Source organism: Lygodium microphyllum, chromosome 19 (assembly GCF_053477565.2).
Source record: "Lygodium microphyllum isolate KBCC chromosome 19, Lygodium_microphyllum_v1.1.10, whole genome shotgun sequence".
Taxonomy (NCBI): Eukaryota; Viridiplantae; Streptophyta; class Polypodiopsida; order Schizaeales; family Lygodiaceae; genus Lygodium; species Lygodium microphyllum.
In genome coordinates, this window is record NC_141153.1 from 48,479,099 (window position 1) to 48,495,769 (window position 16,671).

General features: G+C 38.7%; 1 protein-coding gene across 4 annotated transcripts in view; it reads right to left on the reverse strand.

The window, feature by feature from the left end:
- LOC148019841 (Peptidase C78, ubiquitin fold modifier-specific peptidase 1/ 2) overlaps positions 1–16,671 on the reverse strand; it is a 117,596-nt gene that overhangs the window by 46,993 nt on the left and 53,932 nt on the right. For all 4 annotated transcript variants that reach the window (XR_015694880.1, XM_087700039.1, XM_087700040.1 and 1 more), the window contains 3 exons: positions 3,248–3,307; positions 3,069–3,145; positions 840–928 (listed from right to left, as the gene is read on the reverse strand). Coding sequence is in view for 3 of the 4 variants with exons in the window: in XM_087700039.1 (XP_087556165.1) it covers positions 840–928; positions 3,069–3,145; positions 3,248–3,307 (226 nt within the window). In the remaining variant the exon portion in view is untranslated. The remainder of the gene's footprint in view (positions 1–839; positions 929–3,068; positions 3,146–3,247; positions 3,308–16,671) is intronic.

Sequence of the window (16,671 nt, forward strand, 5' to 3'; positions counted from 1 at the left end):
CCCAAGGTCCTTCTAGTAGAAATAACAACATACAAGAGAGGGCAACAGTCTTTCTAGTGGTCCTAATCATAGGTGATAGTTTTCATGGCTGTTTGAGCAGGGAAACAGTATCTTTTCAGTATTTCTTGGGTTGAAATTTTAAATTTTCTCTCTCTACAACATTCTCTCTCATCCCGCAACCATCTCTCAAGTTATCTCAACATTTTTCAATAGTTTGAGCCATCAGAGGAAGAAATTTCAATCAATCTCTACTATAAACCCTAATTTAGACCAGAAATTAGGTTTTGACAGCTACATGTTCAAAATTGAGGGCCTAGGAATTGAATTCTAGCAGCTGAAATTGAGGAATTTCAAGGAGATTCAAGAGGCCAGACAACTAATATCAAATTTGGCACTGAATTTATGTTTCAAGGAGTAGGGTGAATATCAATTCCCAAGCAAACCAAGGGGCAAATTGGTTTGAAGGCTTCCTGGTTAGTTTTGACAGCAATAGGCACTTGGATTAGCGGAGGAGATCAAAGGATCTCAGTTGTACTCTTTCCATTGGCAATATAAGATAAATAAATACCATAAGGGGTACCAGTTTTGGGGCCAATAGGGCGTCCAAGTCCAAGATTAAAGTGGTAAAGTGTGCATTTTCAGTTTACGTGAATTTTATGCTTTCTGTAACTAGTGCTTAATCAGCTTATTTACCACCCTATCCGAAGAGGAAGATTGGTTTTAGGTCCACAAATTTAATCACCTCACAGTCGCAAGATTTGTCAAGCGTTAAGAGTAGTTTTAAATCACACAGCATTATCACATGTTTAATAATGCAATGAAAGCTCTGCAAGCATTACCTATGTGTTGGAACATCTATGGTTGTGTAATGCTGCAATCTAAACCAAGAGACAATGGTTTGTAATGATCGATATGCACATCCCCAGCCCTGCAAAAAGCATGCACTTCACCAAAATCAATTGTCTTGTCAGGAATTAACATCAAATCAAATTAAGCTATCAAACGTTTCACATATATTGACAGTGCTGAGTTTGATGCAGAACTAGATGCAGATAATGTCCTGAAGGCATAGAAGTGAAGAATGTGAACAAAAGCTACTCAGCATGCTCACTACCATTTTTACATTCAGTATACATTTAAAAGCAACCCAGTTTCATAGTAATCAGCTCTGTTGCAGATTAACGATTTGCACAAAATAAGCTCAACACAGAGATCCAAACAAGAGGACTGTCCTCATCCTTTTGGGATTTCCTCAGGTTTCAGTTGGTGTTGCCTTTAAAGAAGTCCCCTTTGGTGCATGCATATCTAGTGTTCCAGCTTTGCTCTCTTATACATGTGGTGGCAGTGCATCTCATCATGCCCATTCAGCACTTCATTGACATTCCGCTATTAGAGCTCATGTTTTAAGCTTCAACAGCTTCCATCTCACTGCTTATCAAAGCAAAAATTGTGAATATGCAACTTGAGGCACATTTTGCTGTGCATTCTACATCTACAAAGCTAGGTCATCTACAATTTTCTTGGCACTGCTCTATATTGGTGCACTTCAGATTTCTAGAACTATGTGCTTGGCTGATCATTGTATTTATCAGAGGGGGCTCCTTTCTACATCTACACATGATGTCCCATACCATCAGCCCACAGCATCCCACTGCATGGATGTAACTCCCTAGGCTCTAGGGTCCAAGAGTGGACCTTGCAAGAGATGTTGCACAAATGAGCTCTAGGTCCTATGTATATAGAACTCCTCAACCTTTTGAGCCTTGGGAAACATTCACACTACAAGACCCTTAAACTATCCTAGCTGTTAGGACATGTTCACACTTAGTGACCAAATGGTCAATGATCATACTGGCCAATGCCATGGGCACCCATCTAGGATGTCCAAGGATATAACACTTCCTCTTGTGAATGATTCTCATCCTCTGCAATATCCTCAGGGACAAAAGAAGAAAAGCAAATATATCATCTCCCAAAACAAGCAAAACAAGTGGTAAAATGCAAAAGAACAAGAAATCTTTTAACCAATTCATGAATGCACACTTTCTTATTGGGCCGAACTATTTTAGAGTTAGGATCATTATTTGTGCTACTCATTATTTGAACCACATAGTCTCATACAGAATTGTTCACTAGTCTCCAAATTAATCATGAAAATTTCTTCAACTCGCTTTTTAGCAAATTCTTGCTGTAATACAATTCTGCCCTTTCATGCAATGGAGTTTGCTTGCATGCAGCTTGTGGAATCAGCCATTCCTTGGCCTCTAATGCACGAGCCACTTTCTTTCCTCCCATACAAATATTTTCCCTTTGCAACCTCCTATCACTAGTTTCATAAATTCATGTGTCCACATGGCAACCTTTTGCCTCTACTTTGACATTTGTCATTGATGATCCTTTTCTATCAACTACATTTTAAGTATCTAAACTAGATGCTAGATGCATTAAAATCTACGGCTTAGTAAAAGGATCTGTTTTCCCATTATTAACCACTATGTTTTCGTACAAGAAGGACATAGAGGTGAGAGTTAGCACCAAAACTTGTACAGGATCCTACTACCCACTGAATGATCAGTAAGCTTTTATTATAGCTTGAAATCAACATTCATTATGTGTGGAACCTCCTATGCCTCTGCCTTGTACTACATTTGTATACTACCCTGCAATGTGCAATGAAGGAGAATGCTGGGACCTGATGCAGATCTCAAAAACTAAGTGTAATCCTGAATGCTGATTTAAACAAGCCAACAATAAAATTGGCTTAAGAGATCGTTTTAATGGACTATGATAAGTGCCAAGGCTTAGAATGGCTGCAGCAGCACTTGTCAAGCTCAACTGGGAATCTAACTTTGACCAAGAAAATCCGCTGCATCAGAGTTTAGCAGCATCATTAATGATCTATAATCACTAGACAACAAAGAGGAGAAAATTTCAGGTCTTTAGAGTCTGCAATACAGCTTCCGAGATCTGGACTGCTATGTTAATGCATCACAAGATTGATGCACATGACAACCATCATCACCTCAAGCAAGATAACTAACAGTTCTAATCAGCAGGAGAATCCTTACAGTATCATCCACATTGTCTTGAAGATAATGATAATATTCATATGAACCTGCAATTGTACTGACATGCCCTCCAATCACTAATATAGCAAAAAAGGAAAAATGTGAATAAGAAAAAATTAGTCTGATCTAACAAAATGGTAACTGGAAATACATAAATTTACATCTGAACTTGGCCTTACCTCCAGACATTGGCAATTCTGCATGCACATTAGACAATCGAGATCTACCAGCATTAGATCCTGATGAACGCCAGTAGATAAGGATTTTTTTAAGCCAAAGAATGAAAAAGAACATCAATACACAATAGCCACTTTTTGGGACTAGAAGAAAAGCAGTACAATAAAATTCACACACCACTAGAAATTCTCTTATAACTGACTTCTAGAGCTGTGTGCATCTTGAAGCATCAAAAACTTTTCAAATGCTGAAAATGAAAGTTCAAGAGAGGGCCCCAAATGAGTTGGTCAAGTGCCAAGCAAGCAAAGATCTGTGCTGACCACAACTCATGTGCTCTGATAGGATGCAACTCTTAGACTTGTGAATGTCCAGTGCAAAGTTGATTAAGTATGTGTGCTTCTAACTTGCTTGACCATAATAAGTCAAGCTTACATTGGAATGGAAAATCTCTTAATTACGGCATCTCTCTCTACCATAAGAGTCCACATTAAAGTTAACATTTGAATGCACCATAGAAGACACAAAAAACACAAATTCTTGACCAATAAGAGCACTTGTTGTTGATGCAAGTAGTTAATCTCTCTATCTCTAAATGATTTTCTTTTCCACAAGCTGCTTGAATTTGCAAATGCATTATCTAGCACTTTTGAGAACTATTTAAGCTTTGAACTGGTCTTCAACCTTAACACCTTTCTTGGTTTGCTATTTGTAAACGCCCCGAACAACGTAGTATGCTTAACAATTATGATATTCGCTTATTTTCGAGATTTAATATAAAAGAGAATGAACACTTAAAGCTGAAAATGAAAATTACTCACAAAATTACAACCATGAAAATGTAAAAGTAATGGAGACAAGATTGAGGGTTGAAGATGGGCAACCCCCCCCCGAAGGAATGTATTTCTGCTCAACCCAAGTCCCTTAGGGAAGAGCTCAGTTACAATCAACCTGAGAGTGAGGAGAAGTAATTCTCACTCTCACAAGATCATGCAAAGATGTACAAACACACATGCATTATCTATTATGCAATGATAAGAACTGATTTCTTTACAGTATAAGAGAAGAAAGAGGGGATATCAGCCTTTCTCCATCGGTGATCAGCACTCCATGGATAGGGCTTGCTTCTTGTTGCTAAAATGGAAGAAAGAGCTTGAGAAGGAGGTGTTGTAATGAATTTACAGGCTTGCTATCCTGTAAAATAGCAGTGATAGAAGAGGGAATATGGAGGAATTTGATAATGGAGAAGTGGGGGATGATGATGGGGATGGATGGGGCCAGTTTCTGGCTATTTGTGGGTGTTGTACATGAGTTTACAACAAAGAAAAATGATGCTGAATGAAGAAAAACGAGCTCTTATTTATAGGAGGGGGAAGAGCTAGTACAAAAGGGGAAAGTGGAGTAGCACAAGACAAGTGTCCAGCCACATGTCATGAGATGTGACAAGTGGTGGGACACTTGGAAATTTGTGTGACAAGTGTCTTGACACTTGTCTCTTCTCTATGGCCTTCCTTTTTGGGCTGAATACTGTCAAGAATAGAAACAACCAAATTTAGTAAGCACAGTCAGAGTACAGAATTTACTATTTTTAAAATGACATCCCTATTTTTTAGGCCTAGCATTTTTAGGCTAATTCGAGGCTCCTAAAATTTAGGGACCTCCTAAAATTTAGGAACCCCCCAATATGGGTGTCATATGAAAGCTTTTTCCGTGTACATCGCAAAAACGGTATCAGAATCTTCATGTGACTTTCCTATGCAAAGAAATGTGCATTTCAAGCTTTCAGCCCACAAATGCCTATTGTACAAGCATTTCATGATCATGCCATCTTGTTGATTGTAACTGTCTGTTCTGGCGGATCTAGCCCACACTTCAAGGCATCAATCCTTTCTGTGTGCGAGTCTAGCCCTGATATGTGTGAGTTCTGGTCACAGGCGCCCAATCGGGCCATATAGGTGGAAGTGTGAACTATCTTTTCTCTAACCCACCACGTGGGTCCACCATAACCTGTGAACACTCATCAGTGGCCAGCTCCAATGCACTTTTCTTTATATCTAATTAGTGCAAAGGAAACAAATTTAATAAATCATTATATATTTCTTCAACTTCTGGGGGATCTTTAGTAATGGGTTCCTTTGGTTCTGGTCCTAAGTAAGGTTTTAGCAAACTTACATGAAAAGCATTGTGTATTTTCCAATGAGCAGGAAGCTCAAGTCGATAAGAAACTTCATTTATTTTCTCAATCACTTTGAAGGGTCCAAAGTATCTACTGGAGAGCTTTGGAAAAGGTGAATTTTGACCGGAACCTTGTTTGAGCCTGCTTTTATCAAACTTTAGCAAGACATATTGACCTTTTTCAAAAGCCAAAGGTCTTCTTCATTTATCTTCTTGCTTCTTTGTCACTCTTGGGCAACTTTGATAGTGGCTCGAACTTGATCCATTGCTGTTTTTAAATCTGAAGCTTAGTGCGAATAATTGGAGGAGGAATCACTTTACCCTGTACTATTTCATTTGGAGCTTTCCCTCTGGATGAGTGCACTGTATTGTTATAAGCAAACTCCAATAATTGAAGATATTTCTCCCATTGTGACTTATGTTCACTAACATAAGCTTTCAACATATCCAAAAGAGTGAGATTCATCACCTCTGTTTGGCCGTCAGTTTGAGGATGAAAAGCTGAGGAGAACTTTAAAGTGGTTCCCAAATTCTCAAATAAAGCACGCCAAAAGTTACTTTTGAATTTGGAGTCTCTATCTGAAATGATCTCAGAAGGCACACCATATAATCTAAAGATATGTTGAATGAAAAGTCTTGCAGCTTGTGCAGATTTCAATGTTTTATGACATGGAATAAAATGTGATTGCTTGCTGAATCGATTAATTATGACCCAAATCATATCATGACCTTGAGGTGTTCTTGGAATACCTAAGATGAAATCCATTGTGATAGATTCCCATGGATCTTTGGGCACTGGAAGAGGTTGCAACAATCCTGGAGTCTTCTGCCTATCATACTTGGATTTTTGGCATACTAGACAAGCCTCAATGAAGTTATGTGTATCTCTTCGTAATGTTGGCCAATAAAAGTAGCGCTCAATTGCACTTAGAGTGGCTGCCCTCCCTCTATGCCCTGCATAAGGGGGTTCATGACTTTCTTTAAGCACCTTTTGTCGAACAGGGAGAGTGACACAAAGGCGATTGTTCATGAGAAGGTAATCGTCTTTGATGGAATAATCTGGATGAGAACCTCCTTGCTGTAAATTTGACCAAATTGCTGCAAAATCAGTATCTTCATCATAAGTATTCTTCATTGTTTGAAAATCTTCATGATGAGCCACTGTAATAGTTGCAATGCGAGGCACTCTAGAAAGTGTATCAGCAACTACATTTTGTTTCCCTGGAGTGTACATAATTTAAAAATGAAACATAGACAAGAAATTTTCCCATCTTGCATATTTCTCCTGCAAATGCTTTTGAGTCTTGAAATACTTCAAGCTCTGATGATCAGTTTTAATAAGGAATTCATTGCCTAAAAGATAATGTTTCCGTATCTTTAAAGCATGAACCACTGCTAAGAGCTCCTTTCCATAAATGTCATACATTTTCTCCACATCATTTAGACGGCGGCTTTCAAAGGCTACGGCATGGCCTTCTTGATTTAGCACTGCACCAATACAATCACCCCAAGCATCTACTTCCACCACAAATGGTTTTACCAAATCTGGAATGATAAGAACAGGTCCAGAAATAAGAGCTGTTTTCAGCCTTGTGAAGGCTGCCTTCTCTTTTTCCTTCCATTGGAAAGAGGTCTTCTTCTTTGTAGGGCCATGAAGTGGAGAAGCCATATGTACAAAATGCTTGATGAAGCGGCGGTAATAAGAGCATAAGCCAAGAAACGATCGCACCTCATGTACATCATGAAGATGAGGCCATTCTTGGATTATCTTGATCTTTTCAGGATCCATCTGAATCCCTTCAGAAGAGATGACATGCCCAAGGTCATTTATTTTATGCATGAAAAATTCACTCTTTTTACCATTTACCAAGAGTTGATTTTGTTGAAGTAATTGTAGAACAATCTCCAAGTGCTGATGATGCTCCTCTTCATTCTTGCTAAAGACAAGAATATCATTAAAGAAAGTACCGACATATTGTTGATGCTCTCTAAAGATGCGCTCCATCCTTCAATTAAAGGTGGCTGGTGCATTGGTTAATCCGAAAGGAACCACCAAGAATTCATAAAGACCGTATGAAGTGCGAAAAGCAGTTTTGTGTACATCTTGTGGTATTACCCTAATTTGATGATAACCACTCTTTAGATCAATGCGGCTGAAAACCTTTGAGCCTCCTAGACGATCCAAAATGTCGTCAATTCTGGGAATAGGAAACCGATTCTTCACAATGATTTTGTTGAGGGCTCGATAATCAATGCACATCCTGAATGTGCCATCTTTCTTTTGAACAAGAAGAACCGGTGAACAAAATGGTGAGCTACTTGGCCTAATTAGCCCACGGTTGAGTAGGTCTTCGACTTGCTTTCTGATTTCTTCTTGTTGAGGACGGCTCACACGGTATGGTGCTATATTAGGAGGAGAACTGCTCGGAACAATATCAATATGAATGCTGAAAACCAAGAGTGACTTCAGCTCTTGGAAAAGTATAAAGATTGTTTTTTGGAAGATCTTCCTTATCAGCTGCCCCCAGAAAAAGGTTGATTTCCCCTCTTTCTTCTCTCATACTGTAAAGAAATCAGTTCTTATCATTGCATAATAGATAATGCATGTGTGTTTGTACATCTTTGCATGATCTTGTGAGAGTGAGAATTACTTCTCCTCACTCTCAGGTTGATTGTAACTGAGCTCTTCCCTAAGGGACTTGGGTTGAGCAGAAATACATTCCTTCGGGGGGGGTTGCCCATCTTCAACCCTCAATCTTGTCTCCATTACTTTTACATTTTCATGGCTGTAATTTTGTAAGTAATTTTGTGAGTAATTTTCATTTTCAGCTTTAAGTGTTCATTCTCTTTTATATTAAATCTCGAAAACAAGCGAATATCATAATTGTTAAGCAAACTACGTTGTTCGGAGCGTTTACAGTGGTATCAGAGCTTTGGCTCGGTCCTCACCCCAACACTGGTAGTGCTTACAATTATAAGTTTGTTTGTTTTCAGCCCTTGCATTGAGTGCTTGAGCATATTTTTCTTAGAGTCTCAATGGATCAGTCGAGTGCTATCCTTCAAGCCATTCAAAGTCTTAGAGAGGAGAATCAGCAAATTCGTGACAACTTCTCAAACCAGAAAAAGTTGAGAATCCCAAAGAATTCAAGGAAAGAATCCCATTTGCTTCAAGGAGACAAAGCCATACCAATGAAAGGAGCCGATCAAGAAGTCCAACTACTTCTAGGAGGCAGGTCCATTCTACTTCAAGACAAAGAAAGAGATCGCATCGAAGCTCATCCTCTTCTTCAAAGTCATCTGGCGCCTACTCTAATGGACCCTCTTCTAGTGACGAAGAGTCACACCCTTCTCGTGGAAGACCTCATCATCGTCAAAGGCGTCGACATTCTTCACCCTCATCTCCATCTTCATCCCCATCAAGCACTTCATCATCTTCAATCTCAAGATCCAGGCATGGACGAAGGCATAAGAAGAAGAAGAAGGCTAAGTCACTATCTCAACTTGAAAAGAAGATCAAGTTCAGTATGTATGATGGTTCCCGAAATCCTGATCTTCTTCTGAAGTTTATTCGTCAATTTCAAATTTAGTAAGCACAGTCAGAGTACAGAATTTACTATTTTTAGAATGACATCCCTATTTTTTAGGACTAGCATTTTTAGGCTAATTCGAGGCTCCTAAAATTTAGGGATCTCCTAAAATTTAGGGACCCCCCAATATGGATGTCATATGAAAGCTTTTTCCGTGTACATCGCAAAAACGGTATCAGAATCTTCATGTGACTTTCCTATACAAAGAAATGTGCATTTCAAGCTTTCAGCCCACACATGCACATTGTACAAGCATTTCATGATCATGCCATCTTGTTGATTGTAAGTGTCTGTTCTGGCGGATCTAGCCCACACTTCAAGGCATCAATCCTTTCTGTGTGCGAGTCTAACCCTGATATGTGTGAGTTCTGGTCACAGGCGCCCAATCGGGCCATATAGGTGGAAGTGTAAACTATCTTTTTTCTAACCCACCGCGTGGGTCCACCATAACCTGTGACCACTCATCAGTGGTAGTGCAAAGTAAACAAATTTAATAAATCATTATATAGACAAATTAATGAAAAAAGGATACAAATTCTGTTTCTATAGAGTTGTGACACTATTATGCAGCTTACTGCCCCATACCTCCTCACATTCGATCCCAATCAGTTATGATATCCTTCCAATGGATCCAATTGTGAACAAGACAGGTGCCCTCCATTCCCATGCTCACAATATTTTCTCTAACAAGATCTGCCCTTACTAGCATCCAAGGTTCCCTAAGTAAGGTTTGTGCCCACGAATCCTTTGTGCATAAGTCTAGGTAATGGCTCTCCCACAACACACCCCCTCATAAAGAGGAAACTTGTGCTAGAAGAAGGCATGTGCACAAAAGAAGAAAGAAACACAGAGAAGATAGGAAGAAACACAAATTACCTGTATACAATGAATGAATCACATGTACAATGTGTGAATGATGGAATAGTGAATGATAAATGTGAGAGTGGATGTCCCATAAATAGGGCAAAAGTGAAACGCCATTTGAGGAACATGAGTCGGTGAGCTGCAAACATAAAATGATCTGACCATAAAAAGCTCATGGCCTCAAAAATGGGATGTACCCAACAATGGAGGAAGATAAACCAATAGTCACCTTCAAATTTTTTTAAATATGAATCACGTCAGTCATAATGTTGTAAGTTCTTCATCAAAAAATCATAATAAGCCACTAAAGCATGAAGTCTATAGAACATAGCAATCATATTGGTCATGCTAATCTAAATAAGCCCACGCTAGAGCGACGAGCTAGCTTTCTATCAATATTTACCCATGAAGGGTGCCATGAGGATTGTCAATCATGGTACCTTTGATTTCAACTAATGCATTTGACTTGTCTCCCACATGAAAGCACTACAATGGTAACATTAAAGACTAAGCATTTATTAATAAATTAGCAATGGTCTAAGAGCTAATAACTACTCAAGCATACTTGGAAAACAAATTGGCCTAGCCAATTTAATTATTGGCTAGTGGAATTATTTTTCTAGGCACTAGACTAATTATTAAATTAATTTTCAAAATTGCTATTATCTAAATTAATTTAATAAATTGAATAATGCTGCAAAATGGGATTAGAAGGTTGCCACTTGGTAAAACTTGCCCATGCAAGTGGGGAAAACCTTGTTGCCGGCTGGTGGAAGTCTATTCCAACCATTGTGAGAGAGAAGGAGGCTATTCGAGAGCAAGGAGATGCTATTGATGTAATTTGTAGCCACCAAAGACCAATCCTACAACAGCTGACAACAATTTGGAGCCCTCCAGATACAGGTGACAACAACACAAGGTCCTTCTAGTGCAAGCAACAACATATAGGAGGGGGCAACGGCCTTTCTGGTATTCCCAAGCTGTAGATGACAGCTTCCATGGCTGTTTGAACAGAGCAGCAGCAATTTCTCAGCCTTTCTTGCAAATGAAACTCTGAAAATTTCTCTCTGTAACATTCTCTCTCATCCTACAGCCATCTCTTAAGTTATCTCAACAAAATCCAGTCATTTGAGTTATCAAAGGAAAAGATTTCAGTCAATCTTTGCTGTAAACCCTAATTTACAAAGCAAAAATTAGGGTTTTGACAGCTTCCTCAAGATGCGTGTGTTAGTTTTTGTAGGATGACTCAGGACAAGACAGACAACGATGAAGCCAGAAGAGAAAATAGTTCTCCTCCGTGAGCACGAGTGATCCGTTTCTCCTCCCAACCACGCCTAGATAAGTGCTGGCACCTCTCTTCCCGTTTCCTCTGCCAACCGTCCACTTTTGGTGAGTCCTACTATTCTTGGACTCTCTTACTCTCTAGGCTCCCCTTAACCCCGTTCGGGCGCCCAAGAGCCCGGACGGTCATCCTCGTGCGTGTTCCCCTAGATTTACCTTAATGTCACATTAAATGTCACTTTAATATCACATTCAATATTTGTGACCTTAATGTTACATTAAATATCACTTTTAATGTCACATTTCCTTCCCCTTAAGAATCGGTTTCGTCCTCGAAAACGATACTTGGAAGGTCTAACTGTAAATCGGGAAACCTTTTCTTTAAAGTACTTACTCGCTCCCATGTTGAGCTTTCTTCTGAACAATCTTTCCACTTAACCAAACATTCTTGATAAATAGTATTCCTTGTTCGTCTATTACGAACATTTAATATTCTTTCTGGTTCATGTGGATTAGATTGGTCATTGAATAGCTCTTCAATATCATCATTTAAGATTAGATGAAAAACTGGATGTATTTTACTACCTTAATTTACTTACATGAAAAACTGGATGTATTTTACTACCAGCAAGTAGTTGGAGCTTGTAAGCCAATTCTCCCACCTTTTTAAGTATTATGAAAGGACCACAATACCTTGGTGAAAGCTTTGGACATTGTCCCTTTTTCATAGTTTTAGTTTGTTCAAGCACCTTAAGATAGACCAATTCTCCTTCTTCAAAGGAGATGTCTCTTCGGTGAGGATCTGCATATGCTCTAGATCGATTTTGAGCCTTTTTAATATTTTCTTGAGCAAATTTTAACATACTATTCATATCCTCCAAAAAGTCTTTAGCTGCGTGAACCTTTTCCTTATGCAGTCCTACTGCAAAAGGAGCTCTGGGCTGAAACCCATACATTAACATAAATGGACTATATCCAGTGGAAGAGTGCTTGGCACTATTATATGCAAACTCTGCTATCGGTAAATACTCTTCCCAATTAGTTTGCCTTTTACTTACATATGCCCTAAGCATATCTTCAAGAATTTGGTTAACCCTTTCAGTTTGCCCATCTGTTTGCGGATGATCCGCCGTACTCATGCTAAGTTTAGTATCCAATTTCCTAAATACCGCACGCCAAAAATGGCTATCAAATTTTCTATCCCAATCAGAAACTATATTTGCCGGAAGGCCATACAATCGGTATATGTTCTCTACGAACAATCTAGCCAATTCTGGTGTTTTAACATCAGTTGAAGTTGGAATGAACCTAGCCATTTTGGTTAACCTATCCACAATCACCCACACAGAGTCGTGCCCCCTCTGTGTTCTAGGTAAAGCAACAATAAAGTCCATGGAGATACTCTCCCATTTTCCCGAAGGAATTTCTAGTGGATGGAGAAGTCCTCCCATTTTCAATCTTTCAGCTTTATTAACTTGGCATTTATTACATTTGACCACATAGTCAAGGACGTCCTTATTCATTCCAGGCCAATAGAACTGCCGTTTAATAAGACTATAAGTCTTATTAACTCCTGGATGTCCCGCGCTAGGGGTATCATGACACTCAAAGAGTATCTGGCGCCTTATTTCTGTATCTTTCAGGACACATACCCTACCCTTGTAGAGTAAATAACCATTATCAATGGTAAAATTCTTCCACTTGAATCGAGTTTGAGCAACCCCTGATGCTCCATTTCCTTGTTGAACATCCTCAGATATTCCTTCCTCAGTAGAAGCACTTTCATTTGGATCCCCATTTTTTATTGCTTCCCATATGTTGGAATATGCCGGATCAAGCTGGCATTTCCCTTTTAAAGATTCAAGCAAGTTGGAAGTGAACTGAGTAAAACTCAATTCATTAATGATGGGCATTCTACTGAGTGCATCAGCTACTATATTATACTTTCCTTTTCTATATCTTATCTCATAGTCGAACTCTTGGAGGAGTTCGGCCCATCTGGCTTTACGCCCGTGTAAATCCGGTTGATCATTAAGCCACTTAATGCTTTCATGATCCGATAAAATCAAAAGTTTGGCACCTTACAGATAGTGCCTCCATTTCTTCATTGCATGTACTATTGCATACAGCTCCCTCTCATAAACAGAATAATTCTGTTTTGCACGGTCTAATTTCTTGCTTTCAAAAGCAACTGGTCGACCTTCTTGTAATTAGACCGCGCCTATTGCCTTATCACTGGCATCAGCTTCAACCACAAATGGTTTATTGGGATCCACTATTAATAATACTGGAGCTGTAGCAATAACTACCTTAAGTAATTTTGGTCTATTCCCCAATTAAAACTTTTTCCTTTCCCTTTAAGTTGGTTTGTCATTGAAACAGCTATTTTGGTATAATCTCGAATGAATCTACGATAAAATCCAGATAAACCTAGGAAGATCTGCAGCTCTTCCAGGTTCCTTGGAGGTGGCCATTCAATAATTGTCCTTACTTTTTCTGGATCCATGTTGATTCCCTCTTTCGAGATAATATTCCCCAAATATTTGACCTCTTGTACAAAGAATTCACATTTAGTTTTCTTTGCATAAAGGGAATGTGTTCTTAACAGTTGGAATACTAATTGTAAGTGTTCCAAATGTTCTTCTCTTGATTTACTAAAGATCAAGATATCATCCAAGAAGACTACTACAAAATGTTCTAGATAGGGCCATAAAACACTATTCATCAGCTTCATAAAGGTAGCTCGTGCATTAGCGAGGCCAAAAGGCATCACCAAAAAATCATAATGCCCGTATCTAGTACGAAATGCTGTCTTAGGAACATCTTGTGCCTTAATTCTTACTTGGTGATAACCTGATCTTAAATCTATCTTTGTGAAGAATTTTGCCCCTTGCAATTGATCAAAAAGATCTTCCATTCTGGGCATAGGAAATTTATTCTTCACCGTTATTTTATTAAGTGCTCTATAGTCAACACAAAGTCGCATAGAACCGTCTTTTTTCTTTACCAATAAAATTGGTGAAGCCCAAGGTGAATTACTGGGTTGAATAAACCCTTTATCCAGGTAATCCTTAATTTGTCTTTCAACTTCTTGATGTTGTGTTTCACTTAACCTATACGGTGGTTTAGAAATAGGGTGTGTATCCTTATTTATGTCAATTGGGTGATTTATATCACCCCTATCTGGTGGAAGGCCACTTGGTAAATCAGAAGGAAACACATCTTTAAAATCATCTAACAAACTACTTAATTCATTATTAACATTCAACTCACAAACATAAGAAAATTGTTGCTTTATATTACAAAAAGTAAAAGTGTTCTGTACAGGAAGAGACCATAACATATATACCTCACAAACTTCCTTCTTTATCAGCTTCTGAACTTCAGTAGAACACAGCAAAGGATTATTAGATACTTCATATTCACCTTGAATGACAAAAGTCTTACCATCCCTTTCAAATTTCAGTGTATTATGGTGATAACTACGTTTTAAGGATGGTTTCAATCCCCATAGCCACTCCCTCCCTAGAGCAATATCAGCTCTTTCCATGTTCATAATTTGGAAATCAAGTTTATCTTTATATCCTTGAATCTCAATTTCCAAATTGGATACCATTGTATCCCATATTTTATTGTCTTGGCCTTGCATCATACGAACAACATATTGATGCCTACTCTTTTGTTGGGGAAGTTTCAATTTTTTGACAAGTGCATAATTTATAAAATTATGTGTGGCAGAGTCATCAATCATGACTCTAACCCTCTTTCCAGCTATCAATCCATGTACTCTAAGTAAATCATGTGGCCCAAAAGTAGGCTGCCACATAGAAGTTGACATACAACACTTATGTTGTACATCCATGTGCAAGACCTCTAAAGATTTGTACTTTTCATGGCCCTTTAATTCTAAGGTCTGCACTACATGGATTTGTTTTTCTTTTCCCTTGCCCTTGTCCTTATCCTTTCCTTTGTCTTCCCTCTTTTTCTTTTGAGGGCAATTCCAAGCAGCATGGTTAGGGGATAGGCAATTGAAACACAACTTTTCTTTTTTTGCCTTATCAAAGTCATCAGGACTTAACTTTGGCCTCATGTATGGTTTCTTTTCAAAAGGTTGTTTTTTACCCTTAAAGAATGGCATTTTCCTTTTAAATTTGCCCACAAATTTTGAGGTTTCCAATTCCTTAGACTTGGGCTCCGTATCAGTGAGACTAGTGAGTGTACCTGGACGCATACTATCTTCATGAATTAATGCAAATTTAATTGCCTCTTCCAGCGTCTTAGGTAAACTCCTTTTTACTTCCTTTTTACAGGCTTTATCTAGTCCCCTAATGAATCCTCTTGTTTTTTGGAATTCATCTATTCCTTCCAATTTGAGGATTATCTCACGATATTCCTCCAGATATGTCAGCAGGGGTCTTCCCTTTTGTCGGACATAATCCCAATCTTCCCAATTTCTTTCCATTTCATTTTCAGGAAGGAATTCTTTCAAAAAGACAGATTCAAATTGAGCCCAAGTTTCAAGTATTTTATTTGCCTCCTTTAAAGTTTGCCACCACTTATATGCTTTGGGCCCCAAAGTTAAACTAGCCTCCAGTGCTTGGAGATGTGGTGGGGTATTTTTTAGTTTATGTAAATCTTCCCATTTTTGGAGGAAATTAAAGATTGTATCTTTATTCCTATCTTTTTCCTCCCCGTGAAATTGAGGTGGTTTTATATCCTTTAAAACTGGATTATCCCTCAATTTATGGTGGGGTTCCTTAGGATCTCGCATAGTCACATCTAAATCTTTCGATGAAGATGGGACATTGGAGGTTTCTATTTTATTTTTATCTCTTTCTAACAATAAAGTTAATTGAGATTTTATTTCAGTGAGTGTTTGGGTTAAAAATTCCATTTGAGCCCCCTGAGCTTGCATACGAGCAGTAAGATCATCAAATTGCTCTCGTGTAGCAAAAAATTCTTCCCACTGTTCTTCTTGCATTTCTGGTTCCTGGGGATCTACCACAGGATGGTCCCCAGAACTAGAACCTTCCATTACTCTCTCTTTCTCTTTTTCTGCCATTAATACACTGGAATTGGAAAGCAAAGATAAGAAATTTGCATACAAAGTAAAGTACTTCCCTGATTTTAATGGCAGGCAGTTGTTGATGGTTTGGAAAGAAACCCAAAGAGTAAGGAACAAATTTTATCGCCCGAACAAAGTCGGTTACGCAAGAAATGAAGCTTCTTTGCAGAAACGACTAGTATTCAGCCCCTTTCTTTAATAATCACGCAGGCCATCAATGCCCCTTTCCTGAATTTGGTCTCTGCTGAGCTTGTACTTGTGATGTAAATGCACTCGAGGCTGAAAAGAAGAATTCCGAACACGCAGTCGACTGATCAAACACGTATCAAAAAATAACTTCAACTTCAGCCCGTGAAAAGGAGAAGAATGCGTGTTTCGTTGGTGTGTTCATGGAGGGGCGTTCACGGACAAGCGTGACCAGGATTCGGTGGCCCACGATCAGCCTACGGCGTTCACG